The sequence below is a fragment of the Sturnus vulgaris genome, chromosome 18 (assembly GCF_052056855.1).
Source record: "Sturnus vulgaris isolate bStuVul1 chromosome 18, bStuVul1.hap1, whole genome shotgun sequence".
In the NCBI taxonomy this organism is placed as follows: Eukaryota; Metazoa; Chordata; class Aves; order Passeriformes; family Sturnidae; genus Sturnus; species Sturnus vulgaris.
The window spans coordinates 1430808-1458196 of record NC_142260.1 but is presented as its reverse complement, the minus strand read 5'-3'; the positions used below and the strand labels follow the sequence as shown (position 1 = coordinate 1458196).

The 27389-nt window shown below is 39.2% G+C and overlaps 1 protein-coding gene across 11 annotated transcripts in view; it reads right to left on the bottom strand.

Annotated features, from left to right (window-relative positions):
- SOX6 (SRY-box transcription factor 6) overlaps window positions 1-27389 on the bottom strand; it is a 372885-nt gene that overhangs the window by 84971 nt on the left and 260525 nt on the right. For 8 of the 11 annotated variants that reach the window (XM_088175661.1, XM_088175662.1, XM_088175667.1 and 5 more), the window contains 2 exons: window positions 14912-15035; window positions 6530-6609 (listed from right to left, as the gene is read on the bottom strand). In XM_088175661.1, coding sequence (XP_088031787.1) covers window positions 6530-6609; window positions 14912-15035 — 204 coding nt within the window. The remainder of the gene's footprint in view (window positions 1-6529; window positions 6610-14911; window positions 15036-27389) is intronic. The other 3 variants (XM_088175664.1, XM_088175659.1, XM_088175666.1) reach the window with 1 other exon arrangement.

The window sequence follows — 27389 nt, the reverse complement described above, 5'->3', positions numbered from 1 at the left end:
GCAGTGGGAGGAAACACCAGCCCAGGAATGGACCTGGGTTTGCCTAGAACTGCTACAGACTATAGGAACAGTCTCTTTCTTAAGCACTGCTATCAATTTTTTATTAACTAATGTGACACCATTCCAAGAAGGAGTGTAACAAAGAGAGGCTGTTCAAAGCAGTTGTTGGAGGTGCAGGGCATGAAATGGGTGAGAAAAGGCTCTTGCAGCTGCAGTGCTGCTGTACCAGGCTGATTGCTCTAGCTAATGGCTCTGCTAGTTTGTCTGTCCATTTTTGCCAACTAGAAGAGAAGAGGGAGATTCCTTTTTCCCTGTGGGAATGCAGGAAAATCCTCCTAGGGAAAAAAAATCATCATAAGTGATATTTTACTGCAAAAAGTCTCGATTTTGATGGGCTGTCCTTTCCTGATGAAAATCCCTTTGCCAGATAATTCAGGGCTGAAGATGAAAAGGAGAAGGAGAAGATGGAGTACTAAGAAATTCTGCAAAGAAAGGAGGTCATATGGTAAAATACTGACTCCATGACATCATTTTCATTGATACTACCACTGATATAATTCAACTTGATAACACAGATATTACATACAGAGACATAAACACTCAAGTAGGGAAAGGCACAAGTATAACTATTTCATTGATTTTAATTAAATTTTCCTGAGTATTGCAAGGTTGGCATATTTTTAATTTTATTTCCATTAAAGGGCGTGCTTGGTCTCTCAGAGCCTTAATAAAATCTTCTTTCGACCTCTCTCCTTTCTCTGCTACAACCTAAATTTCTACATAAGAAAAGGACCAAAATATGTAATTTACTACTTCCATATGCTGAAATTTGCACACACCATCCCCTTAATTTAGACCACTATTCACTGTATCATAATAAGGAACATTCTGTTAAAATATGTCCACCTAGAGCTCAGTAGTCTTTGAATGCTAGATAAAATCATTCTATAAGGCTAATGAAGACAGAAACTCTGCCTGTAACAATATTAAGTTTGTTTTCTCTAGTGATTCGAAGAAGTGAGCAATCTGTCAGTAATACATTGAGGGAAATTACTTGTCTTGTAGGAATTCCCGCTGACAGTCACTCACTCACAGTGCTGACCCAAACATCTACCCGCTGACAAACAAATTACAGTGTCTAACTTTGAAAAGGTAACTAGCTGTTTTTAATTTTTATTGGTCTCACCAAATATCTCTCACATTTACCCAATTCCCCGATTCTTTGCTGTGTTAAAAAAAAAAAAGGGAGGGAAAAAAAAAAAAAAAGGAAGGAAGGAAGGAAGAAAGAAAATGGAAAAACCCACAGGTTTTTGCATTTGAAAAAATTATTATTGCCTACATCCGAGAGTGTTGTGTCAGATAAAACTGTTAAACTGTGTCTAACCAACATTAAGACTGGCAGCCCTGCCAGTGACTGACTGGGTGAGTGAACACATTACTGAGACAGCATTGTAGAAATTAATTTTCTTCAATAAAGTGATTTTTAAGGCTCATATATTTCACAATCTAAACATATGTCACTGTTTCATAAACAAAATAAATGGATTAAAATAATACATTACCAATATGCTGACACATGGAGATATTTTAATTAGAAATACTTAAGCTGCGTGATATTTAACTGCTATATTTGTTGAAGAGGAGCATGCATCATTTAATAAGACATAAGGCAGGTACATCACTTTGCATGATGTGGTACCAGAGTGGGACCAAATCACCTCCAGTGTGAGCTCAGATCACATTAGCCCCGCTGAAAAATCGTGTGAAGGTTACAAGATACAGAGGAGGCTCTGGAAGAGCAGCCATCCACTGAAACAACTTCTTCATTGAAATAATAAGTCACCCAGATTCTGGTTCCTGAGAATGATATTTCTTCATAAAGGGCCACGTTTAACAACTCAGCTATTTAAAGGCCATATTTACATGGCTGTCGCATTACATTGGCCTCTTTCCTGCACATTCTTCTGGACTTACTTTGAGGACCAGCACTAAAATAGCTGAGGAAAGCAAATGTCAACTATGCCCTGAAATTTATACGTGTGAGAGAATTGGAATAAGTAGAAATGTAATATATTGTTTACTGTACCAAGTGCCCTCTGTTCTCGAAAGGTCAAAAGCATTGTAACCTTGGAGTTACAGTTTCTGATTGTTCCCAGGGTTAAATACATTATCAAAATTAATGGTTCAAACCCCTCAACCTTCAGATATATGAGTATTCATGTCTCCATCTGCTGAACTGTTCAACTAAAAATAGCATTCTTTGGCCTTCCCTCTACTAATATTGTGCCCCTGAGGCAGGCTATGCAATGCTTCAGCAGTACACTGGATCTGCACCCAGCAGTATAAAAAAAAGGTCATTTACTTTGTCTGCAACTAGAAGAGAGTATGGAGGAGCAGGATAAGATGGGAGGCCAGAAAAGAAATAGGCAAATATGTGTTTAGCTAAATTTCTCTCTCTTTTTTTAAACTGTATTATAAAAACTTCAGGTTTCAAGAACACAGCTGCAACTATAGTTAAGATTCGCCAAGGTTCATTAGTGGTATAAGCGATAAATTCTGAAGGACAAATTACACAAATAGTTTGGGGAAAGAGTTATGAACTAAAGCTTTTTTGTTTTGCTTTTTTTTTCCTAGAGCTCACTTTGTTTAGGAATAACTCCAGCTAGCATCATTGTAATGCTTCCATTTCTATCAACAGTTTATCAGTCGTGGTTGAGGGAGTTGCGACATTTCCTTATTTATCTCCTAGACAGCTTTGTAGAAATATGCAAAGAATAAAGGCAGGGGGTTTTTTTTTAAACACTAAAGGGCACATAGTGACACTCCTTGCTTGAAAGTAAGGACATACAGGTGCCACCTCTGCCACCACTGTGAATTCCCAGTAACTAGGTTACTGCTATGAGAGCTGGGAAAACCCATTTAGTGACCGAGTCCACTCATTTAGCAGGAGTGCTGGCCACACATCTCTAGGACCAGTTAATATCAGCCCAGCCATTTGACAACTGGGAAAAAGTTCAGGGAAATAGGAAAGGGGGGAATCTCCAGAGAAGGTGTAGGTGAAAAGGAGCAAAAGGAAAATTATCGACAGGTTTTATAGTTCATATTGATTAATTAAAGCAAGAAGCTTTTGTTACACAGTGGTATCAGAATTGTTTCACACACCTCTATGCCACAGGTGTGCTTGGTAATAAATCTGCAAACTCTTCACTCACAGTTGTTTGGGGCTGGAGGGGTGAAGAGAAATAGCTTGTTTTTTCTGATCAGACTATACCTAGAGAACTGTTCCCTCGTCATCTAGATTCCCTCTCAGGCCAGGAGTCCTAACAAGGCTTGGTCCTACCATGCATATTATTTAAATTTCTGGCTGATTTGTTGAGGAAACTGGTGAGATGGGGCTGAGATGTCAGTGGGAAGTATGGAACACAGAGTTTTAAGTCTTTTTGTCAACATCATCATCAATGACACCTTCATGAGATCAGTACACACATCAAAAAAAAACTGTCTAGTATCAACCCAAAGCAGAGCAAGCCACCAGTTCAGGAACCTGGACTGGCATAAAAGTGTGGTAGTTACTATTTCATTTCAGGATACTGAAAGCTACAAGTGAATATTAATGGTATTTACCATGGGCTGATCAATGTGATCAAAAATCTAAAGAGAAGATGGGTCAAACTGGTCTGTTGCTAAAGGAGAATTTTTTCTTTCTTTCTTTTTTTTTTTTTTTTAAATGCACAATATATGAAAATCAAACTAGTTACTGGAGAAACTGTTGTCTATTATTTCAGTAAAGTTTTTTGAACTCATGGAGATAAATAATCCACTGGTGAACACAGAAACAGAATTCAGAGAAAGTACATTTTGATAACAATGTGCTAATAGCTTGAATATGACAGGCAAATCATTAATTAGCAATTGCCCATTGGAGAAACATCCTCTGTGAAATAATTGCTATCATTACATGATGCACCTGGTAAAGAAGAGTTCTCTGTGCTATTACATTCAGAGCTTGCATAGAAGTTGCCCTAACACACAGGAAGATGAGAAATTTGCTGCTACCTCCTACCTGGAGCATGATCATCCAAATAAAAGAAAACATAAGTAAAAAAAAAAAAGGGGGGAGATTACAAGATTGAAACTGTCAGAATTTCCTTAGCAGGATACAGACTATAGAAAATAATTTTGGAATTAATAATAATGCCCTGGTAAAGTTGAAACGTTAGAGCTACTGCAAAACTCTTTTACTTGACATAGCTTTCCCTCCCCAGGGAAATAATATCCAAACATGGATATTATACACACACTCACATGTAGAAACAAAACCAAACTTGCAAATAAATTAGCTATTTCTCCCACTAGCTGAAAGGAACAGAGATTAATTTTGTGATCAGTATTTTTAAGCACTTGGGAAATACTCAGATACCATGGTCACAGCATTCATGTAAATAAATAAGTGGGTGGGGTGCATGGAAGAAAGGAAACAGAACAGAGAAAAAGGGGGAAGGGAAGCAAAGATGGAAAAATGAGCTGAAATGCTACACCCCTAACATTCTTCATGACACATCAGGTATAACAACAAATTCTCTCCAACAAACACACCCAAATAAGTGCACATCTAGGGAACACAGAGAATTGACACAAAGAGAAAATTAACAGTAGGAGTAAATAAAATTTAGTTCAGGCACTTTAACAATCTGATGAGCAGGTATCAACCGAAGGTTAAGTGCTCTGTTATTCAAGCTCCTATAACCATGAAACATTAAATGTTTTGAAATCCCACAGAGATGAAATTCAAATAAAATTGAAAGGAGGGGAAACAAACAAGCAAACAAAAAAGTCTTTTACAGCAGCATTTCTAAATGGAAATTCAGGGCCCCAAGCCTGAATGTTTCAGAATTTACTAGCACACATCTTTGCTGGTTGTTTTCTTTCTAATTGTTCTCGTCATGTTTAACAACTCAGTCTATCATTTCTGCAAATTAATGAAAATGCATTATTGCTGTAGGTTCAGATCAAGTCTGATGTGCAAATATGTGGGTCAAGTTACAAATGGAGGATGTTAAAGAAAAGAAGCAGAAATGTCTGTGGTTTAGATCCCATTTCTTTGACAGTTGAACAGTTTTCATCCTTTCCTGCCTTGCAGTCTTGGCTAGGCTCACTATTTGTTTCAGTGCATTTCAAAGGTAGCAAAAATAGTCTGTTCACAAAGCTGATTTCTGCAGTATTTTCCCAACTAAAGCTGGTGAGACTTTTGCTTCAATAAGTAATCAAATACCGACTTTCAAAACATGCCTGCTATTTTTCCTTTTGAGAAACCACCCTTTGGTTTCAATCCTGTCCCAGGTACAGTCTTAACATCACATTATTATGACCCAAAATTATTTTTCTGAGATTTTTGCCTGCAGAGTCAGGGCGTTCTCTTTCCAAATGTTGATTCTAGGTTAGATCAGACCTAAATCAAGGAGTCTTGTCAGCTCTGGATCACCAGTGAACAGTGGTCAGTGAACAAGTTCTGGTCCCATTTTTGCCTATCCTAAGTTAATTTGGCAAGAATATCATCACAGGGTAAAGAGGAAAGGATTTTTAATTTGCTTTGGCTCCTCTGGAAAATAACAAAAGGGGGAGCAAAGTAGATATTCAGATATTATCATGGCAATAGTTTACTACTCTGGGCACAATTTATTCCTACTTTGCTTCTGAACCTGACTCTAACCTAACTCAAATAGGGGTTTCAAAGGTTTACTTGCAAATAGTTACATGCATCTTTAATGGCCTTTCCTCTCATGTTCACTGTCACTTTCTTTCCACACATTTTAACTCTGAAAGCTTTTGACTGTTTCTTCATTATTTATGACATTGTTGTGTCTTTTCTTCTGAAATTAAAAACTTCTTGCCACAAGAAGCTAGCTAATAATATTGCACATAAATCTTTCTTTCACAACATTTCATTCTATATGTGCCAAAAATAAATAAATGGCCAGACCAAGTCTCCTAACCACGCTTGGCTTCTGACCAGCTTAATGCACAGAAAGGTGGAGATTACAATAAATTGCAAACTCTTTTAGCTTCTGTATTTAGGTAATGTCAGCACCACACAGTAAAAAAAAAAAAAAAAAAAAAAAGAAAAAAAGGAAAAAAAATCCCAATAACGTACTTTTGTTTGGATATACTGACTGCTCCAATTATAGGCAGTGCATTGCAGCTACAGAGGAGCAACCACACAAAAATAAAGTACAAGAAGATCTTTGAACTTATCTCCCATCAACTGTTCATATAAATAATAAAAAAAAATACCATTACCTGCCAATATTAAACACACAGAACAATGTCTTTCACTCACAGTATCAAGGTTGGCTGCACGTTGCTGTAAGTACATAAGGTGTTAATCCTCCTGGGCTGTGCTCAAAAATTATTTAACATTCAGGCTATTATTTAGCATACAGCTGGTTAGCAGTTTTCCCCTAAAATGTTGGCTTCCATCCCACATTTTTTTTTTTAATTTTTTTTTTGTTGTTGTTGTTCTGGCACATACCTGGAGCTGTAAAGGGCTGAGTCCAGAAGCAGCAGCAGCTGCCATTGTAGATGGAATGAACTGCACAGGGTAGTTATCACCTGTCGGGAGAACAATGCGTGCAGGTTCAGACAATGAGCAGAGAATAGCAGCAGACAAGTGCAAACAAGGCTCTAGCATTGCCCGGGCTCCACAGCACTCCTCTAAGCCCAAACATCTGCAAAAACAAAAGGCTGCGCTGGGCATGGACTTGCCGCGCTCCCCTGGAACTTTTGTTGTTGGCAGATAGCTGGTAGGCAAACTGGCAAAACATAAACACGATACTCGTGATGTTCATTTGCAAAAGATAACGTTCAGATCAGAAGCCTGGGCACAAAATGGGTCTTACAACCACAGGCACACAGATAAGATAGCCCTGGGAACCCCAGTGGCTCCCAGAGGGAAAAAAAATAGATTTCATCATGTGTTTCTTAAAAAAATTAAAAGTCTGTTATAGCCCAAGAAATATCAGTCCTGTTTAATGCAGGTAATTTCTTTTTGGTGTCAAGTGGCTCCTGGGACAGGTACCCAGTTGGCTCAACACAAGTTGAGGTTTCTTGTTTTGCTTTGGGGTTCTTTGTCTTGGGACAATTCCTTTAAGGCAGTTATAGAGAAAAACAAAATTAAATCACCTTGTAATATAGCTTGAAATACAATTTTAATTTTTTCTTAGATCTGGGGGCCTGCTGAAGTCAATAGATTAGATAGGGGCTCAGTTACATGAAGATTCAGGTACTAAAATTCCCAAATTAGTTACTGTAACATGATGACTTATAGGATATCTAGGGCTGGTCCCATAGATGTGCAACACACGGTGCCATTTGGACTCTTAGTCCATGTAAGGAATGAAAGAAGGCTGAAATAGCTTAGCAGTGTAATCTGGAATATAAAAATGAATACAGTGATGGATAAGAAAATGTGATTTAATAGAATATCACTTTGGCTCCAGCTACTTATTTAAAATCAGTGTTATATATTATCTGCAAGCTACATTTTATCAGGCTGTGCGTTTTTTAGATATTTTTACAATAACCAGTTTATTCTACACAAACTCTTCATGCTGACAGTAGAATGTAGCAATAAAGGAAAAATACAGAAATCCAGCATAATATAATCAGGACATTCCAAGAACTAGATTTTTTTTTTTTTGTTATCCCCCTCAAGTAAATAATGATAACTGAAGTCTTCACAGTCACCAGATTCCTCACAACTCCTTCTTTTTACCCCATGAAGTTCTACTGTGCCCAGCTCAGTTAAAATGTTCAGTTGTTTCACTTTTTTAATAAATGCTACACGTCTAATCCACAAGGTCTCTTTGCATCATATCCATAATACCTCATCAGGCCATTGAGCACAGTATGTGCCTGTACACAGTCCAGTAACAATTGGATTCTGATTGCATATGGAGCTCTGCTACAATGCATCCACTAACACTATATTGTACTGCTGTCCTATGGAGCAACGTTCAAAATATCTCCTCTTATTTTCCCCATTCCATGAGGTCGATTTTAGCGTGCAACAACGTTGAGGTTCTTTTCCTTTCAAAAAACAAAACCAACAAAAAAAAGACTTCTCGATTATTTTCTTAAAGTACTTAAGCTGTCTCTTTATGGTTAAATAATTCCACTCGTCTCTTTGATATTTATACGAAATTATCTGAATAAATAAGATCCTAATCTAAGTTAAATAATGTTTCTTTCAGAAATATCTCACAAGGTTCTTTTTTTTTTAAAAAAAATCACAAAGATGTTGAATTAATGATGCTTTAAATGGGGGGGAAAATAACCATCCGACTTATCAGCATGGACTGCCTTGCAGAACATTTCGGAGGCATTCTTTCTTTAAATATCATGAATAATTCATCCCTGTTCCACACAGCAATCTCTTCTTTCTCCCTTCCCCTCCGCATACACTTTTTAAGTTCAATACCAGTTGCTTTATTTGTACTAAAACATTTTCCATGTCAAACATATTTTAAAAAAAACCAAACTCTAAAAGAATTCCCTGCGGCACTCCTTTTTCACAGCTGTCATGCTCCCATGGTTTGAAATAGCCAGATATTTTATACCCACATGCTCACACACACACACACACAGAGTTTTTGGCTTCACAGTTAATTTAATGGGATCTTCACCACACCCTGTAGTGTTCTCTTGCTCACCTGCTGGCTGCAGTGCTCTCTTTTGTTGCAGGAAGAAGAAGAATCTTAGAGTTATGCCGTTTATCTGTTATTAAAGCCCAATACTGCCCCTTTTCGCCCTCATTTTAATGTGTTAAATTATGCCTAAGTCCTGATATGTCAGCAGCATCTTTGTGCTGAGAAGAAAAATTAATACTCCTTCAGCTCTGGAGAACTTTGTTGACACCAAGGAGTAAAAGCAGAGCAAAGGTACTTCTTTCTCCCTTGAGCAAACGGAGCATGCAAGGAATGCTCTGGTTTTAATTTTTAATTACAGAGGTACAGATTTCCCCCTCTCATTTTCTCAGTGCAAGAATGGATCAAGCAGCTCCTTGGAGAGAAATCAGTCAGTGCATTGTAGCAATTTTTTTTCAAATTTGTTTCTCAATTTGGAATGCTTGCGTGAGGATCCATTCTTTTAAATTTGTACAAAAGGCAGGAGAGCATGTTCAAACAGGTCTGCCTGAGGTACTGCTTGTGTGCTGGCCTTTGATAACCAGGAGTGAGAAGAATGCTGGAAGAAGAAAATCTGTCATGCTTTGCAAACTGATCTTTTCAATCTCCTTGCTGTGCTGATTGTCTATTTACATTTGGCTGCTGTTGTTTATATATAAATTGGTGTTTACAAGCCATGGAAAATTATGCCAGACTTCTGTTTCGTTTGTCAGGTTGAGCAACATTTCCAAATGAATAAAAGCAGTGAGCAATTGTGCTGTGTTATTCTACACAGAAATAATGTAAATATTTCTTTTTGTCTTGGATGAAGAGATGAAGCCTAGCAGACTTTATTTATAGGATGTATAGACTTACCTTCCAGATCAAGGCTTTGTGAGCTGTGAGGAAAGAAGGATGCCTGGCTTCTGTGAGACCCAGAGCAGGGGGAAGGTGTTACTTTATTACCTGTCTATCCTAAAACACGATTGTAAAACATAAGCTGGCTCTCCTTATCTGAGTTACAAAGCTCTTGGCTTGGTGATGTTCCCCCCATTTTGGGATTGTAACTTGAAATCTGTCTCTTCACACTCACAGAACGAGAGGAAATGGAGTTGGAGGAGCTGCAAGAGACCAGAGCCCTCTCCTTCCAGACACAATGAACAGGCTGAGCAAAGCACACCTGAACAGGCTGAGCAAAGCACACCTGAACAATCTGAGCAAAGCACACCTCAGGAGCTCTCAGGATACTGCAGGGATAGAGATGGACACTCCCACAGCATTCCCACTCAGGGCATGAATTTTGCTTGTCCAGAGCCACCAGGGCTGAGGGAGATGTTAGCAGGGCTAACAGGCTAAGGGAATACTCTGGAGCATCTCCCCTGTCCCTGCCTCAGTTATGCCTTGTCCTGCACAGGGTGTGCTGCAGCTCTGCCTTGTTCTCATTCTTCTCATGCTGCAGCAAAATCACCTTCCCCTCACAGTTTTCTGTCTGCAGGTAATGTTTGCAAAATTAGGAAATTTGCACATTTCTGTCCTACCTGACAATATCCAGATGCCTGCCATCATTTCCAGCTTTTACATCAATATTTAGGACTGGGGCACATATGATTGCTACAACAAATCCTTGTTCCAAGCAGTAAAACCCAACAGGGGACACGTGGCAGTCTTTAACTCTGTCCTGGGCAATTTCCATTACAAAAGGGACTCCTGAAGCCATGCAGACACACAGCCCACCGAGCACACTGAGGATTTGGTGTGTCATCCCTGCTTTCACCTGCCAGGAGGAAGAGCAGCCTACTGACTTACCTGAAAGAAGAATACTTAGATATGGAAAATCTGAACCACCTTAGAGCTTTAGGAAGAACTTCTGAAAGACCTAATCCAAATGGAAATTGTGATGTGGGATATCAGAGAAATCCAGCACATCTAAGATGAGGTGAGTTATGTGGATTAGCTACAGTAATCAAGGAGTTTAATTAGTTTGATGACAGATATGTCACAGTATTGGAATGTTCTGAAGTCCAGCCTGATGACAATAAGCCTGACAGTTTTGTTTGTCATGCTTTCCCTAATAAAATTACTTTCTCTGATTTGCCCCAGTGCAACTACAAACAGAATCAGGCCAAAATGTTGACTCTGTTTCTGTCACCAGCCTAGGAAAACAGTTTCCACTTTCACATTGCATTTCAGTGTAGAAAAATCTCTTGTAAATTATTTTTGTGCATAAAGCTGAATGACCTAGGTAGGTAGGGCTGTTTCTTAGCCACTCTAATCATGGGCTTTATATCGTTCTTGTATGAAATATGAAAAAAGGCTTTGAAAATACACTGCAGCTTATCACTCAACAAACCTGTCTAAATTGAGTTTTACTCTACTCTTTGTCCTTATTTTAAATAATCTTTTTCAGAGATACTTTCCAGATGTGGCAAAGAAATGGCAAAATACAAAATATTTGCAGGACATTTTAAAGCCAAAATGATCATACATTTTGAAGTCTCATGGACTGGCATGGACATCAGTGCTCCCACTCTCTGCTTAGAGCAAACCATAGCTCTGTTTGAGATCTGCTCAACTTATGGTCTGCCTCCTACCTAGCATTGCTTTATATCTTTACTCCATCATCATCTTCCCTGTTCCCTCTCAGCCACAAAACTTGATTGAAGGAATACTTTAGTCACTGAAAGATGGAGGAGGGAATTATCCTTCCTCATCTTCCTCATCCTACTCACTGTCTTGTCCTCCTGACCCAGGGCACTAATGGGGACACACTAATTGTGTTCAAGGATACTCCAGCCCACTAAGTTTTTCTGGATGTGTTTAGTTAAATGAAGGGAAAATTGCAGTGGGAGAGGAGGAATAATGGTACCCCTGCTGCCCACCAGTTCCAAGCTGTGAGTGTGGTGGTCACAGTCAGAAAACCAGCACAGTTGCTTTTGCTCTCCTCGGAATGCAAAATAATTCTATTACCTCTGTAGCATCTCTGGGCAAGTATTAGCTTCCTAACAGCTGCCACTCTCAGCTTCCCACTGGAATAAGTGGCAACCCCCAGAACCAGGTACTCTGTGAGGCTCGTCAGGCGCCTGCAGGTCAATAGTCACAACAGTCATTTGAGATGCACAGCGCCCTCAAGTTTTAATTAATCCAGTATACAGTATAAATACTGAAATATGTATAAAAAATTAATTAGGTGGTCTATGCAGCTCTGATTTCTCAATTAGTACTTACCATGCCGGAAAATTATATTACATGACTTTGAGATACATAAGGAAGCATGGGACTTTGGGGATTTTTTTTTTTTTTCTAATGCAATTATTTCTTGTCATCAGCACTTGCTAACTTTGGCCTGTTTCACCTCCTAGAGCTCCAAAATAGTGGGGGGGGAGGGTTACAGCCATCTCAATATTATAGATTCTGCCAGGCAGAAGGAAAGTTTCTCCTGTCAGGTTTTATCATAGCTGTATATCAGCAAGTCCTTAAGTTTTCTGCTCATAATGATTTGCTGAGCTCAGAAGTTCACGAGCAGCAATACTGGAAGGGCCTCAAAACCCAATAAATTCTCCTCTCTTCTACAGGGCCATCAGCTGAGCGTGTGAACTCCTCTATTTTGTTAAAGAATACCATTTTATTCCTCCAACCCCTAGCATTTGTGTGCAAATCTGCAACACCATCAGTAATTGTTACCTTGGCATTGAACTAAACAGCCATAAAATCGGTTCCAAATTTATCCCAGGAAGACATTTCTGCATGGACATGGACACATAATCATACCCCTGCTTGTACACCAATGCAGGACTTCTCATCTTGGGTGTCCTGATGCACTTCTCCCACTTTGCAGCCGGCCTCTATCTAGCCTGTTTTGCAGGCAAAGCAAATTAAGTGACTGTGCACACAACATTCAACATTCTTGAAATGACAGAGTGGGTTTCAAACATACTTATTCCCCACTGCTCCCGTTATTGAAATGCCTCTCACTGTATTTTCTGAATGTCAAGTAAAACTGGCAGGGTCAAAACTCGGTCTTGCCCACGTCCAAATGCAGTGAAATGAAATAGAAGTGAAACATAAAAACCAAGCTAAAAGAAAATGGCAAGTGTCTGAAGGGTTAATCCATCTCCTGTCTTCCCTCTGAGGTAGGAGCAAGTCTAAACTGACAGTTCTGCAGGTGAAAGTTTCATTTCTCACAAAAGTAGAAGAGTACAGGTAGTAGCAGTCAAGTTCATAAATATTCCTCAGAAATGACTTTGAAGAACCCTCTCTATGAAAGAGTATAGCTTAATCTCCAGTTTCATTAATTCCTTAACTACTGTGCCGAGAGTGCCAAAAATAGGAATTAATCAATACCAAGTGTAGTTACAGCATTTTTTTTTATAATGATGTGTCTCTGACAAAAGCTACTGACCTGCCCACCTACCTTTGCCACATCTGCATGCAGTAGAATAGATATATAAAATAGATTTATAAAAGGCATAAATATTATAACTTCTTTAAAGCCACTGGTTATGATCAGATCACTGTGACTTCTGATTTTTTACTAGCACCAGCAAACAGCTTCACTGCATTCCAAGATATCTAGGCCTAGACTTCTTCTTGCATTTCATTCTTCTAACTTTTGTTAAATATCTCTCTTTCTGCATTCTGGCAAGTAAGAAAATGCCCTAAAGCTGCATCACCTGCTGTTAGGAGGCCAATAGGATCAAGTTGGATAGGCACTATTGAGGAATGCTGTAGAATAAGTCCAGAAAACTGGTCATGTTCAGGAAAACGTGCTGGTAACTCTCCTTCCTAAGTCACTTTTGTACCAAGTCTAGAGAGCCAAAATTAACACGATTGAACATAAAACCTCTCAGGGGGCAGCACAGCCATCAGCTTAGTCACTAACAGGCAGAAAGCATCTCAGATGAAAATAGGAAAATCGAGGAAAGCATGTGCTTTCTCTTGTCTGTGAGCAGTAAGATTTAGCCAGGGCGTTGTAGGCAATTTGCACAACTGGGAACCTTTTGTGTTTGGTCCCAAACTGTTGTGAGGCAGGGATGGGTGGGAATGACCCTCACCCTGTTCCACCCCGAGCCCTCTGCCTTGCAGAAACCCCAGTGATGGTTCCAGCATACAGGGAACCAGTTTGTCAAATCAGAACAGAACTCTGAGATTTCAAAACCTGAAAATAAGATAAGTAGACAAAGAATCTGTGTTTAGAGAGGAAAGTCTCTGGACTACAGAGACAGAAGGGAGTGGGACAAACGGAAATACTTGCTGAAATCCTGCTTGGCCCCACTTCATCTAATATTAAGTAAACTTGCTAGAAAAGATTCTAGGTTCAACCTGGCTTTTAATTAGCATGCTGTTTACATCATCTATTATGAGGCTTTACTTTGGATTTGACCTCGTTCCTGTCGCAGTCAACAGCAAAAGCAGCACTAACATCAGTGGGAAAAGGATCAATGCTTTACTTGGTATGTTTCATATTTAATGAATTAAAAAATAAACTGTTATTTATGTTTTGTAGTTATTAGTTATCAGGTTAATATGCTAAAGGCAGCTTGACAGAGAATACTATTAATGAGCAAAATAAGGTTACTGCTTCTGGACTGAGGTCACTTACAAAGAATGTACAAATGAAAATAAGGTTGACTTTTATTTACTTAAATATCTTCCTACATTGAATTCCTTTGGCAAAGTGTCTTTAAACATTTAAAGCCCTGTTTACAAGGAGTCTCTGAAAGTAGCTTCAAACCATTATATCCCTAATTGAATTCCCCAGGAGTCCTGTAAACTCAGAGGAAAAAAAGAAAGAAATCATAACATTTGCTAAATCATCTCAAAACATATTTCACTGCAAGGTTATGTGACCTGTTAGGAGTCTGAATGATGACTGGAATTGAACACTGAAACCTTGTATTAACCAGATTGAAATCAAACAAAAGAGTAAAAATTTTGCCACAAAACACAAATATACTAAAGATAACAGAATTAATTAAAGACATGTAGCTTTTGTATAGGGCAGACCAGATGCAAATTGCTAGGCAAGTGGGCCACTATATTTAAAGCAAATGACTTTGTGGAAATTAGGTTTAAAAAAATCACGATGTCCATCCACCTCCTTCAATCCAGAAGTATTTTTTTTTTTCTGGTGGAGTTGCAAAAGTCCCAGCCAGCTCTGCCTGCTGTGTATCACCTGTACGAGACAGATCTCACAGGAAGCTACCCTTAAATGCCTTAAAATGTGCAACAGCCTCACATCCCTGTGAGCTTACCTGGCTTGTATGTTATTCCTGGGGGGAAGAGGAATCCCTGCTGGGCTGCAGCAGCTGCTGCCAGTGTCCTCTGGTCGTGTGGAAAAATTGGGATCATGAGCGGAGGCATGTGACCCTGAACCTGCTAAACAGAAGAGAGCCTCTGATCAGAAATGGCACAAATTTGTCTTGACAGGTATTTCTCCAGCACTGATACTGTTCTTGCCTTCACACAGTCCCACAGAACCTTCACCTTAATGCAATCCCTGCCAGCTTCACATTATCACATCAAAGCCCCCACAAACATTGTTTTCCCTCAGTGTCAAAGGTGGAGCAGCCTCGGTGAACTGCACTTTTCCCTGTTTCTTCCTGGTTCTCTATTATTTAATTTTTTTTTAATTAGTATTCCCTGTCCTGGCACAAGGTAAAAAGGTACAAAACACACCAAAGTTTTTAGCAAAAGCAGTGTGGTATGTGTCTCTATTAATTTTTCACAAGTTTTCTCACCTTGGGTCACAAACAGCACAGTGACAAGCATTTAGAAGCAACCTGACACTGCAGTACCTACTTTGATGCTCAGATTTTAGTAACCTTAGGGAAATTTTAATTCTGAGATCTTGCAACAGGGTATTGTTCACATAAATACCAACAACTCAGATATGTTATTTCAAAATCTCACCAGAGTACTGAAGAGTCTTCTAGTCAACACCACAACTCATCAGATTTAAGGTTCCAACATCTTGGCTCCTAAACAAACTACCATACTCTGCCACACACACCTCACTGTAAGAAATAAATTGCTTGTCTGTCTAAGCAGTTTGATGGCTTTATGCACCATCATATAGCTTGGTGATTATGGAGCTGCATTCAGAGACCATTTGAGAACAAAACCTACTCCATCAAATTTCATTTGACCGTAATAAATGTATCGAAAAACCACAAACATGCACGAGGAAAGAAATTCTTCTCCTTATCCTAGCATTTGTGTGGAACATGCAGAGAATTGTGTGATAGGATGATGCCTGTTAAATCCACGTGGTAATTTCCTAGTTCCTTAATTTACTGTACCTGTGTTTCAGGCAGTGGCTAGGATCTCAAAGAGTTTTTATCCATCATTCCTTAACCCCAGACATGACTGTGATTTTTCTGATTAGTGGTTAAACAAACATATAAGCTTAACATATCAAAGCTGGTAAATGTAGGGAAAAATGGAGGTTTAGGCAGAAAAAAAAAATTCCCTCATTGTACCATAAATCGGTGGAATTAAAGACTATTAAAAACTTAAAGTACACTTCAGGCAATTTTTTGCCTTTAATTCCTAAAAAACTTTTTTGGTCAAATCCCATATGTTGACCTATGACATTGTTTAAATAGTGCCAAATTTTCTTGTCATATCTCCATTACTTTCACAACCATTGATGCAGTGCAGAAATGCTACTGTGTGTCTCTAGGAGGGTTAATTTACCAACAACTCTTCTCTTGGGAAAGCCCTAAGATGGAGGTTAATAAAGGTCAAGCAAAAAATAAACACTTTACAGTATTTTTTGAATCCATTCCTCAGGAAAATCAACTTATAATAAAAAGGTCTTTGTGCAATTACATCTATGGCACTGGGGCGTGAAAGAAACTAGCTTTAAGCAGCTATTTCTCTCATTTTAGCTGAGGTAAGCCTGGCTGTGTGTTTTAGGTTATGTATTAGACTTGGTCAGATTGGAGTTGATCCCCATGTGCCCAGAACAGGCATTCAGCTCTGATAAAATGTTCCTGGTTTTGCTGTGTGGTGTTTCTATACATTGGCTCTGCAGGAGAACAGAAAAGGAAAACCAGAGGCTTTGTCTGATAGGTGCTGGAAGAAGTTCAGTGCAATGCAACTTGCAAAAATTTGCAGTAGTTCCTAACTCAAATCTAATCAGATGGAGACAAAATCATAAGAAATATCCCCCACATAAAGGATTTACATGGGGCTGCAAAGGTACAAGACTCCAATACAATCTCTCAAGACAGAAGAAATCAGAGGGCTGTGGTTTGAGTGAAGGTGCAAACAGCCACAGCAATATTTCACTCAATTGTGTCATAAAGATAATCCAAAACATATCAAAACCAAATCCTGCAATGTACTCCTGCAGATTTTGATCTACTCAGCTGTATAAATTTTGTTTCAACTCTCAAATAAAAGCATTTCTGTAAGTGTGGAGAATTATCACTTCTGGCTATCTGCTATTCTTCCTAGTCTGAATTCAGGAGCAGGTCTTCAGTCTATATAAATCAGCATAACTTTGACTAAAGGTTACATTTAGGCTGTAAGTTTGGATGTACAATTAAGAGACTTATACAGACTGAAAAAAAACTCATAGTGAAAGGCCACCATTCCCTCCCACGGGTCTTCCCTCTGGCACATATGAAATATTATTCCTACATAAGTGTTGGTTTCACACAGGATTGTTATATACATAGGTGTCCATTTTCAGCACAGGTCAACTGAAAAGCACAAACAAGCACTGAAAAGGAAGAGAATGTAAAAGCATCACTGATCACATAATTATTAAATTTATAAAATGAATGCAAAAAAAAATCCAGTTAACTCCTTAATTTTTGACAATTTCTATCCCTGAGAGTTTCATTATTATGAAGATAACGGGCTTGATTTTCCTGAGAAGGGAGAAACTGGGAGGAGGGGTTGATTGGTGTACTTCACAAAATCGGCTACATGCCCAGAAATTTTAATTGCTGAGATGTTCCTCAGGTCTTTCTGCAAACCAAGACGGGAGCAGATGCCCAGGAAACACTCTGACTGTCTCTTCCCATTCGTAAAAATAGCTCATTGTTGGGTCGGCACTTTCCCCTTTTGTCTCCTCTGTGCTAAGTCGTTGATGATGCCATTTTTTGCCATCTGCCCCAGAGCTTCATTAAAGATACATGAATGGACTAACTGGGCTGCTGTCTTGTGAGGAACAGGTGCTATTGTTTGTCCCCAAAGACTTGCACTAAAGATCTCACTCAGAATACTTGAGAAAGAGCATCTGCAGCAGTCAGTCAGAGAGTGACTTGGCAGAGCCCATGCTATGGGCTAATATGCAAACAGAGACACTCAGGGGGACTCATTTTCTCTTTCATGAAGTTTTTTTTTTGCTTTTTTGAGTGTTTTTTCCCGGGTTTGGTTTTTTTGGGGTTGGGTTTTTTGTTGGTTTGTTTTGTTTTTTGATGGGTAGTAAATGTCTGATTTTGAATAATTCTGAATTCTGCCAGTCTGTATTTTTAATATACAGAATATACTGAATATACAGAAAATACTCAATATACTGAATATACAGAATATACAGAATATACAGAACATACTCAATATACTGAATATACTGAATATACAAGCCCTGGAGGAAACTGGAATATATTCTCTCCAAAATTCCGTTCTGCTACCTCAAGTACATTCGACTCGTACATAAAGCTACCACATGAAATTAATTTTTGTTTCTATACAAGCAGCTCAGGTTTAACTGTGTTAAACACAAAAATCTGCCAAGATTGGGGAACACTTTAAAGGTAGTGTACCATTCCTTTAATATCCCATCACAACTCTGACGGCCCTTGGGAACTGATTACAGCACTTCCTTGCCTGAGATCTAAGTCAGGAAGCAACTTTAGAGCAAATCAGCCCTGATTAGTTCAAGAAGCAACTTCCAATTTGATTCTCCCTGAAATAATAAAAGCTGGTGGCCTGTTTGATAAGCTGGGCAAATAAATCTGCAGTGCTTTGTCCCACAGTTCTGGGAGTGATAACCTCAGAAGTTGGCTGAACAATCCTCCTTGTTAAAAAGTCATTAAAAGTTAGTGTTTTACATGGAAAATGTAAGCCAGACTGATATCTTATACAAAAATAATGCTTTGAATTAAAATGATCCGTGTCTTGGATAAGGAGCACAGCACGTTTAGTGAGATTGAAGAGGAGGAAGAGTTTTATCTTTAAAAACCAAAGCTGCCTCTACAACAACTAACACTGCAAGCAGAGAAGTAAAGGCATTCAGAGAAAAGGGTGGCAGCAAAGACACAGCTCACACATTTCTGCTTGGCTGTGAGCACCCCAGGTTTCAAGAGCAGAAGTAATCCCACCCTATAATGGCAGATGAATTCCTCTTCCTTTAGAAGATCAAATTTTGCAGGTTGCCTCTCTCTGCACGATTTACTTCAGTAAAGAGCAAAATGCCATCTTTTTGTGAGACAGTAAGCACAATCTTTATAATATTTTATCCCTTTAAAGTTTTTTTCTTTTTTATTGCATCCAGCACTAGTATAAAGCAGTGTGAAAGGTTAAATATGCTCTAATTGCCTACAATAATCCAGCATTGCTATTTAAAATCATTGCCACCTCCTTCTTCAACCAATTAGATCATTGGACCCTGTTCCCAAACTGTGGAAATCTTGAGATTTGTTTTGAATCTAACAGACTACTCCAACACTGAGTTAGCTGAGAAACCAACCATTGAATTTACTGAATTGACCTTTTTTTCTTTCATCCTAATATAGGATGAACAGAACCTTTTGTTCATGTGATGTTGCAGCCACTATGAGAACCTAAGGTGTTCACACAGATGTTCAGACTTTTCATAGTTTCAATTTTAATTTCTACCTAAGACTTCTTAAAGCCCTCACTGAGCTTTGAACTTCTGTAGTAAAAATGTGTTGGAAATTTTCTAGTTTCTCATTTAGAAACTACAGTGTAATAGATTTCCAGGTAATGGCAATATATCAAATAAGGATGTGCATTTTCAGACTGCATAAAATATGTTTATATGATAGAACATAGTGGCCATAACTGATAGCTCAACAGGTTATATTTTAGGTTGATTCATTTAAAAATAAGTCTTAATGGCACTGAAAGAAGTGTTTGTGCTCCCAGAACTATTAGTGCAAGATTTTAAATATCCTGTATATATGATATGTATTTACCACAGCTGCATTTTAAATAGTCTCTATGCAATATGTGGCACTGTTACTTTTATATCACTGTTAGATTTTTATTTATTTCAGTAACTAGTGCTGGGCTTGGTTATTTTTTGTAAGAGAAGAAATATTAGAAGTTTTGATAATTTAAATTTTATTTTTGACTAAGTCATTTTGGAGGATGCTGCAGGAACACAAACAACATATTGGATAAAGAAGTAGGGACTTCTTTTATGAAAACTTAATATGTGAAAGTCAGAGGGACTGTGTACATGTTAAAAGCAGCTGCATGCTAAGATTTCTGCAGGTTTGACCCTAAATCTCCTCCCCAACTCTGCCAATATCATAACGACCCCTTTCATGGTCCCAGGAATGATCTATTTAGGAAAACTGCAGAGGAATTGTATGATAATTTATTTTTTTTTTCAGTATTTTTGGTCACAGCTGAATGGCGTGGCTGTTTTACTCGTGCTGTTCTGGTGAAGGACAGTGACCTCGAGGCTGGCTTTTCTGTGCAGTTCAGTTGTGACAGATCTGGCTGCTTTGTGCAAGTGTGGCTGAGCCTTTTGCTCTGGGCTCACCGATGTAAGTGATGAACTGCCCAGGCTTTGGTCTATGGGCCATCAATGCCCGTGTGATGTAAAGGAAATAAGTGAGGGTGGACCCAAACACCTCAGGGAGAAATCCCCTCTAGTGAATAATCCCAGGGAAGCACCTGTGGCTTGGCATGAGGAGGAAAAGCAGCTGGAGAAAGATGGGATCCAGAAATGTCAAAGTGATCCCCCAGCCCCTGTGTCACAGCTAGGACACTGAAAACCACGGCAGTGGAGCCCCCACATTGAAAATTATTCAGAGACTTCTTTCTGCTCCTGCTAGCAATGCAGAACCGCTGGAGATCTATCTGGATAGGGAGGTATATTATGTTCTAATTTATCTGCCATCTAATTATCTACAGTCTAATTGAAAAATGTTTCCTCTCAGTGGAAGTACATGAGCCACAAAGAAAATGTCTGCCAATGGGATCCCAGGGGAAGTGTTGGCAAATAAACTGTAAAAAAGATACCATAGACTTGCAAAGTGAGAACATTTCAGACTGGAAATACTATGGAAAAAATATGTAGCCCACTATTGAATTTGTAAAGGGATTGTAACTGCTATTTTCTTTCTTTTCCCCTATCATTTTTTTTCATTTGTCCAATGCATCAGCATGATTTGGAGATTTAAGTCTACTGCAGTGGCCACAACATTAATGTGAAAATTGCAACCATGATCATACGGCAAAACAGAGCAACCTTATTTTTTATTATGTTTTTTTCCTCACCACTTTGAAAATTGAAATGAAATAAACTTAAATTCCATCTACTTGGGAAATCAAGAAGGAAGCTGCAGAAAAATACTGGCAACACCACTGAAAACAGAAGTTTCAAACACTAGATATCATTTCATTTCTATTAGCTTCTCATTATATTGCCATGTTTTTATCTAGCTCCTTAACTATCTGGAAATATAGAATTCAACTAAGGATGATCTCATGAAGTTAGGAGTATGATAAATGGTAATTAAATCTATTTAAATTGTCTGTATTTTAAGAAACTCTCACTAGGAGGGATGGAGAACATCTCTGCTATAGCGAAATAAATAAAACATGTTATGCAAAAGTGAATTTATGGTTCATTTGGAATTAGAGATCTACCACCTTTTCAATCCATACAAATGCATAATCTTGTCAATTAAATATTATTGTTAAGGTCTAGTAGTATGTTAAAATCACTTTAAAGTGCAACTAAGGAAAATTCATGTGTGTTTATTACTCCTTAAGGGTCTATTAGTGGGTATTTTATTCAGATTTGTGTTGTAAAATCTGCATAAACTCAGCATATTGTTATCCCCATGTGTGCATTTGTTTGGTTAAAGCATAACAGCAAATCTCTATTACTGCAACTTCTGGAAAAGTCAAGAGAACTAAAACAGTCCTAATTTTAATCAGATACAAACAGTTATCTCTGCAGAAGTGAAGAGTTGACTATTATGCAAATTGTCACAGTTAGCGGTCACCAAGCCATCACAGGAGACTGAGCAAGTCAATTATTTCAGATATTTCCAAAGACTAGTGAAGATGTATGTTTCTCATTTGCACCTTGTCTTATTCGTTCCAAAAGAAGAAAAATATTGCAGCCTAATGATACTTGTTGATATTTTTAATACACGAAAGCTCCATTACTTCAGCTCAAATCGAAATATAAATTATGTTAGAAATCTCTTATTAGCTGTGTTTTTGTGGTGATATCAAAATGTGCAAGATTTTTGGAGTACATGGACATTTCCTGTTGGTGGAAATATTTAGAGCAAGAGATGTTTTAATATTTGTATTTGGTATTGCTACTCTCGAGCAGAGTTTCTCCCCACACTTCTTTTCCAGACAGAATACTTTTTTTTTTTAATATTAACCATCACTAGTTATTAACACAAAACTAATTCCCTCAATGTACAAAACATCATATCAGACCACAAAACTGATGGTTACTAAAGGAATGTTTATCTTTTACTTTAAAGACAATGTCCAGCAGAAGTAGGAATAAAAACAAAAAAAATCTTTCAATGACTCTGATGAAAAATCCTTCTGCACCGTAGAGGTAAAAAAAAGTGTAACAAAATAGAACATATTTAAACAAATATAGAATATAACTGAAATTCGGGGGGCAACAATGAAAATGGGAATCCTGTCATTTTCTTCACTATGGGAAGAATTTTATCCTGAACAGCATATCCTTTTAAAGCTTTCTATATTTTCACTGATATTCCAAGATTAATAGCTATATTATAATGTCACTACACAAGCCCTTAGATCTACTACATACTTTACAAGTATTAATTAACTCAAGCTCAAAGACCCATTCAGGGGAGAGTATTACACCTACAGTTTACACAGGAGGATCCTCAAAGAGACCTGGATTTCTTTTCCAGTGGCAGAAATGTTGATGCATGGTGGATGGGAACCAATCCCATTGTCATCTGCTGCCTGCAAACCTTTTTACATCTTTTACATCTGCACCAAGAGCCACCCGAGGTGCAGATCTAGGGATAGGGAAGGACGTGCTTGGAAAACCAGGAGAAAATTTTGAGCTGGTCCACGCCAGCACTACAGAATTTATCCCTCCAACACCTGCATGATGGCAGGATGCAAGGGTGGAGGTGAGGCACAGGTGCAAAATTTCCCATTCCACCCTTTCATGTGGTTGATTTCTACTGGTATTTATAATAAAGAAGAATAAATTCAAAGAGAAGGAGAGGCAAGTATTGCTATTTTTCCTCAAGCCTAAATGCATAATATTCCAGAGACTAGGTCAAAGGAGTTACTCACATCCAGTGAGAATATTCCTGCTCCTGTATATTTTTGAAAGATATTTAATGCAGAATAGTAACCTAGATAACTTCCAGAAATCATATGATGTTTATGGAGTGTTTAGATCGAAACACAAAGGGTTATCAAAGGCAATTATGTGGAGAACTAGCTTAATGCAGAAAACTCCTGTGTCTAGAGATCAAAGTCAAATCAGAATACTGAGTGCATGCAAAAATTAATTTGTTCTATCTCTTCCTAGGATCCCTCAGATTTTGGCATGATCTGACCATCTTTACTCAGAAAAGCATCCAAGGAACTGGTGTGTTTGCACAGTATGACTGAGGTGATTGCCACCGCTGGTTCATGGTAATTATTGCAAATTTGGGAGCAAGCACCGGAGTTTGCAAACTTGCAGTGACACACATACAGCCTGCGTGCTTCCTGCAGTGCCTCTCTCCAGTGCAGGGTACGGGCTCCTCAACCTTCCACGGCATTTACCACTAATCCACAAAAGCATCGTGAAAGAACAAAATCATCAGAAAGGTAAAACAAGGCAGGAAATCGGGAAATCTTTAAAATGAGCGCCGGGTATTTCTCACCCAACTTTAGGTATTAAAATTCCAGAGACAGCTATAGCTGAGATACAAAAACCCCGCTGCTGCACTGCCCTTCAGCTCAGATAAAAAAACCCCACTGCTTTTCTGGGGTCACCACAACTTAAATAAAAGCTTCCCCCGGTCTAAGGTTGGGATACAACAAGACTGATGGTCGCCTGACCGGGAATAGCAGTCAGGCTGACTCCCGCAGGCTGCGCTGCCCTCCAGCTCACGTACAAAACCCCACAGCAGCGCTGCCCTGTCTGCAGAGGACCCTGATGGGGAAGCAACGCCGATTTTGCCGTTTCCTGGCTTTGCCCGGTTTGTCAGAACTCCAGCATCACTCCGGGCTGGGAGCGCCGCTGGAGCGCTCCGGTCGGAGCGGCGCCGCGCTCGGGGCGAGCCCCGCTTTGGGGCGGTGATCCCTTGGATGGGGGGATCCCTGGGGTTGGGGTGGCGATGACTGGGGCCAGGGTGATGCCTGGGGTTGGGGTGGTGATGCCTGTGGCCGGCAGAGCCCCAGCACACAGCGGAGGAGCCGCTCTCTCTCTCTTTTTTCCTCTCTCTGTCCGCGCTCGGGGCAATCCCTTGGATTGGGGTGATGATCCCTTGGGACGGGGCGATCCCTGGGGTTGGGGTGGTGATCCCTGGGGTTGGGGTGGTGATGTCCGTGGCCGGCAGAGCCCCGGCACCCAGCGGAGGAGCCGCTCTCTCTCTCTCTCTCTCTTTTTCTCTCCCTCTGTCCGCTCCGCTCCGCTCCTGCGGCGGTGCGCGCCCAGCGCTCCCAGCTCCGGGGCAGTAACAATGGCCCTTTGTCCAGCTGTGGCCGCTTCCCCCTCTGCAGCCAGGCCTTATCTGCTCAGGAAATGCCTGCTTTAACTGACAGGTACGAGATTAAATCTACAGCTGCCGAAACACAATCTCCGCTCTGTTAGATAGGCTTTCATTGAAAAAGCACTACAAACACATAATTTGTTTATGTTGTACCAGCAATCTTTGACAAAGCAGACTGTCTAGCTGAGACAAATGTGGTTAAACCCATTTATTGTATTATTTCTGCTACACAGAACAAGCTCTTAAAACGTAGAAACTGCACAAGGCACAAAGCTCTAGCTGTCTCAAGAAATCAAGAATAGATGACTTCTTGTTACACTAGCCCCCTTTACACAGCATAGCATGTGCCCTCCTGGAAAACATCCACTGTGATTTCTTTCTCTTTTTTTTTCACTCTCCCCTCCACACCAACCCCCTCCCCCTCCTTTTTTTTTTTTTTCTTTTTCTTTTAAAGGGGATGGTTCAATGATGTTTATGTCTCCAGGTTTTAAAGTTTCTTTTGTTTTCTCTAGCATCAATAGCTATAAAACAACTAAGTCGGTCAAAGGATGCCTTTAGTTTTAAGAAACAAGGGGATATTTTTTGAGAGACTACTTCTCAAAGAAAGAATCATTTTCCAGACACACTGTCTGGTCTTCCTGACTTAATGCATGCTCAAACCGAAGTTTTGCCTGACTAATGAATGCCGGACTGACACCCCCCACCCCTTCTCTCTCTGTTTTTTAATCATCAATCACCTATTTCTCAAAACATTACTTCATTTTTGTTACACCTTCTGCCTTATTTTAAAATAATATTGCTGGCTGTTTATTTCAAATGAAAGGCACGGGGAACTGATGAATTAAGTGTTTATAAATCTGAGTTTTCAGATTGAAAACAACCTTTTCCATAATGCAAAGACTTTATAAGTAAAACCTGTCCTTTAGCCCGAGTTTCTTCTGGCCATATATTACTCCCAGTAAACTCTGCTACAAGAACTAAACGAGTGCTATAGACTGAAAATGAGAAGGGCAATGTTTGAGAACCTCAGAAAATTCCTCCAGTGGAGAAGGACAGACTCCCAAGAGCACTGTGGCCCACAGAATTCTTGTCTTTCTCTATATTTAAGACTCCATTCTCCACCAATTTGCATATGCCCCTCCAGTTGATGTTTCTGGGAGTTGTGCACACACAGATGTGCTCAGCAACTGGCATATTAAAGCATCCCTTCACTCTAGTGAAATCGAATAAATGAGCTTTCCCAGTGTTAGTAATATAGATGCTCAATAAGGAAGACCTTGTAAACCACCAAATTGTTGCTCTAATGGTTAACCATAATTAAAAGGAAAAGAAATAGGAAGAGTAGTCAACATCTTAATGTTTTATCGTTCACATTACTGTTATAATCTCTCCTGGGGCATTCTCTTCCATACCCTTTTGCAGCTTGTTGGTTTCCATATTATTTTATTTAACCTTAATCACAGCATTCTTCTCTGGATTTGAGAGGAAGCTGTAACAGAGCTACCCTACGAGCTGCCACTCAGAACATTCCGTTTGGCATAAAATTAAAAAAGTATGCAATAAACTGGCTGAATCCATAGGGAATCCCTCAAACAGCATGGATAATGAGGGGAATCCATAACAGACATAAACAAACCCAGAAAGATGTCTGGGGCCAACATCATTATGTAAGATATATGCCCAAGATGTATGGGCATACGTTTGAATGTTCAAACTAAGCCTGTATTAGATTGATTGAATCTCAGCATGGGGTTCAGTTAATAAACAAACCTTGCCTTCAGAAAATATTCGGAGCTGAAATCATGTATTATAGCCAGGCACCTACTACATGTGGCACTAAGATGCCCTCCTACCTTTAAGCTTTGTTAAAACAGGCTGGTAAAGGAAATTAGGAATCCCTGCTACCAGAGGAACAGATACAATTTTCAGGTTAAGTGGCACCACTGTAAAGGCAGTTGTTATCCACAGACTGTCTTTCAGTCTGTGCACCAGGGGCATTTGAATAGAATTCACATTAAAAATTAGAGACCGTTTTGAATCTTTGGGCTTTGATTCACACTTCCCATGTTTTTTAAACATGTTACTCATCTTCTCATAAAGGATACAACAATAATGCTAGCAAATCTTTCTGGTAATTATTAATTTCACTGTAGAATAGCTTTTTTGCTATGCTTGGCTTGTTAAAAAAATGCATTTTGCTCACCTCAGGGTACACCATTAGCTTGCATATTTGCTCTTTTCCTTTTTTTCCAGGTTTTGTTTAAATATTCTTCTTAAACCTGTATATTAATCACTGCTCAGAGGGTGAAAGAATTTGCAGGAGCAGCTGAAGTGCTACTTTTTTCCCAAAGTAGGAACTAGTTAGTGCTGACACTTTTTATTCATTGGAAGATGAATGAAAGAGAGACAGAGAAAGAAAAAAAAATTAAGGCTAAGGATGAGAGGACTGACTTGGTGGTAGAAAGTCCAACAGATCAGTCTAACATAATAAAATCTTGCAAAATTGTGAGCTGCAATGGCATGTCCCAGTGACAACCAGATCCAGAAAGTCACCCCTGACATAATTCTGGTCATTGGGTCAGACAATCAGGAAGCAAGAGAAAGATTTCTACAAAAAACACCCATGCAAGTAGGCTCCCAAAAGACAAAAAGCTTCTTTCAATAGCTCTGTTCCAGTTCTTACATCTGTGTTTACCTGTAAGTTACTGGGCTCCATTTTGAAGCACAGTATTTTGGTGTTCAGCTACACAGGAAACACTGCAAAATATTCCAGATGTGTACCTGTAGCACC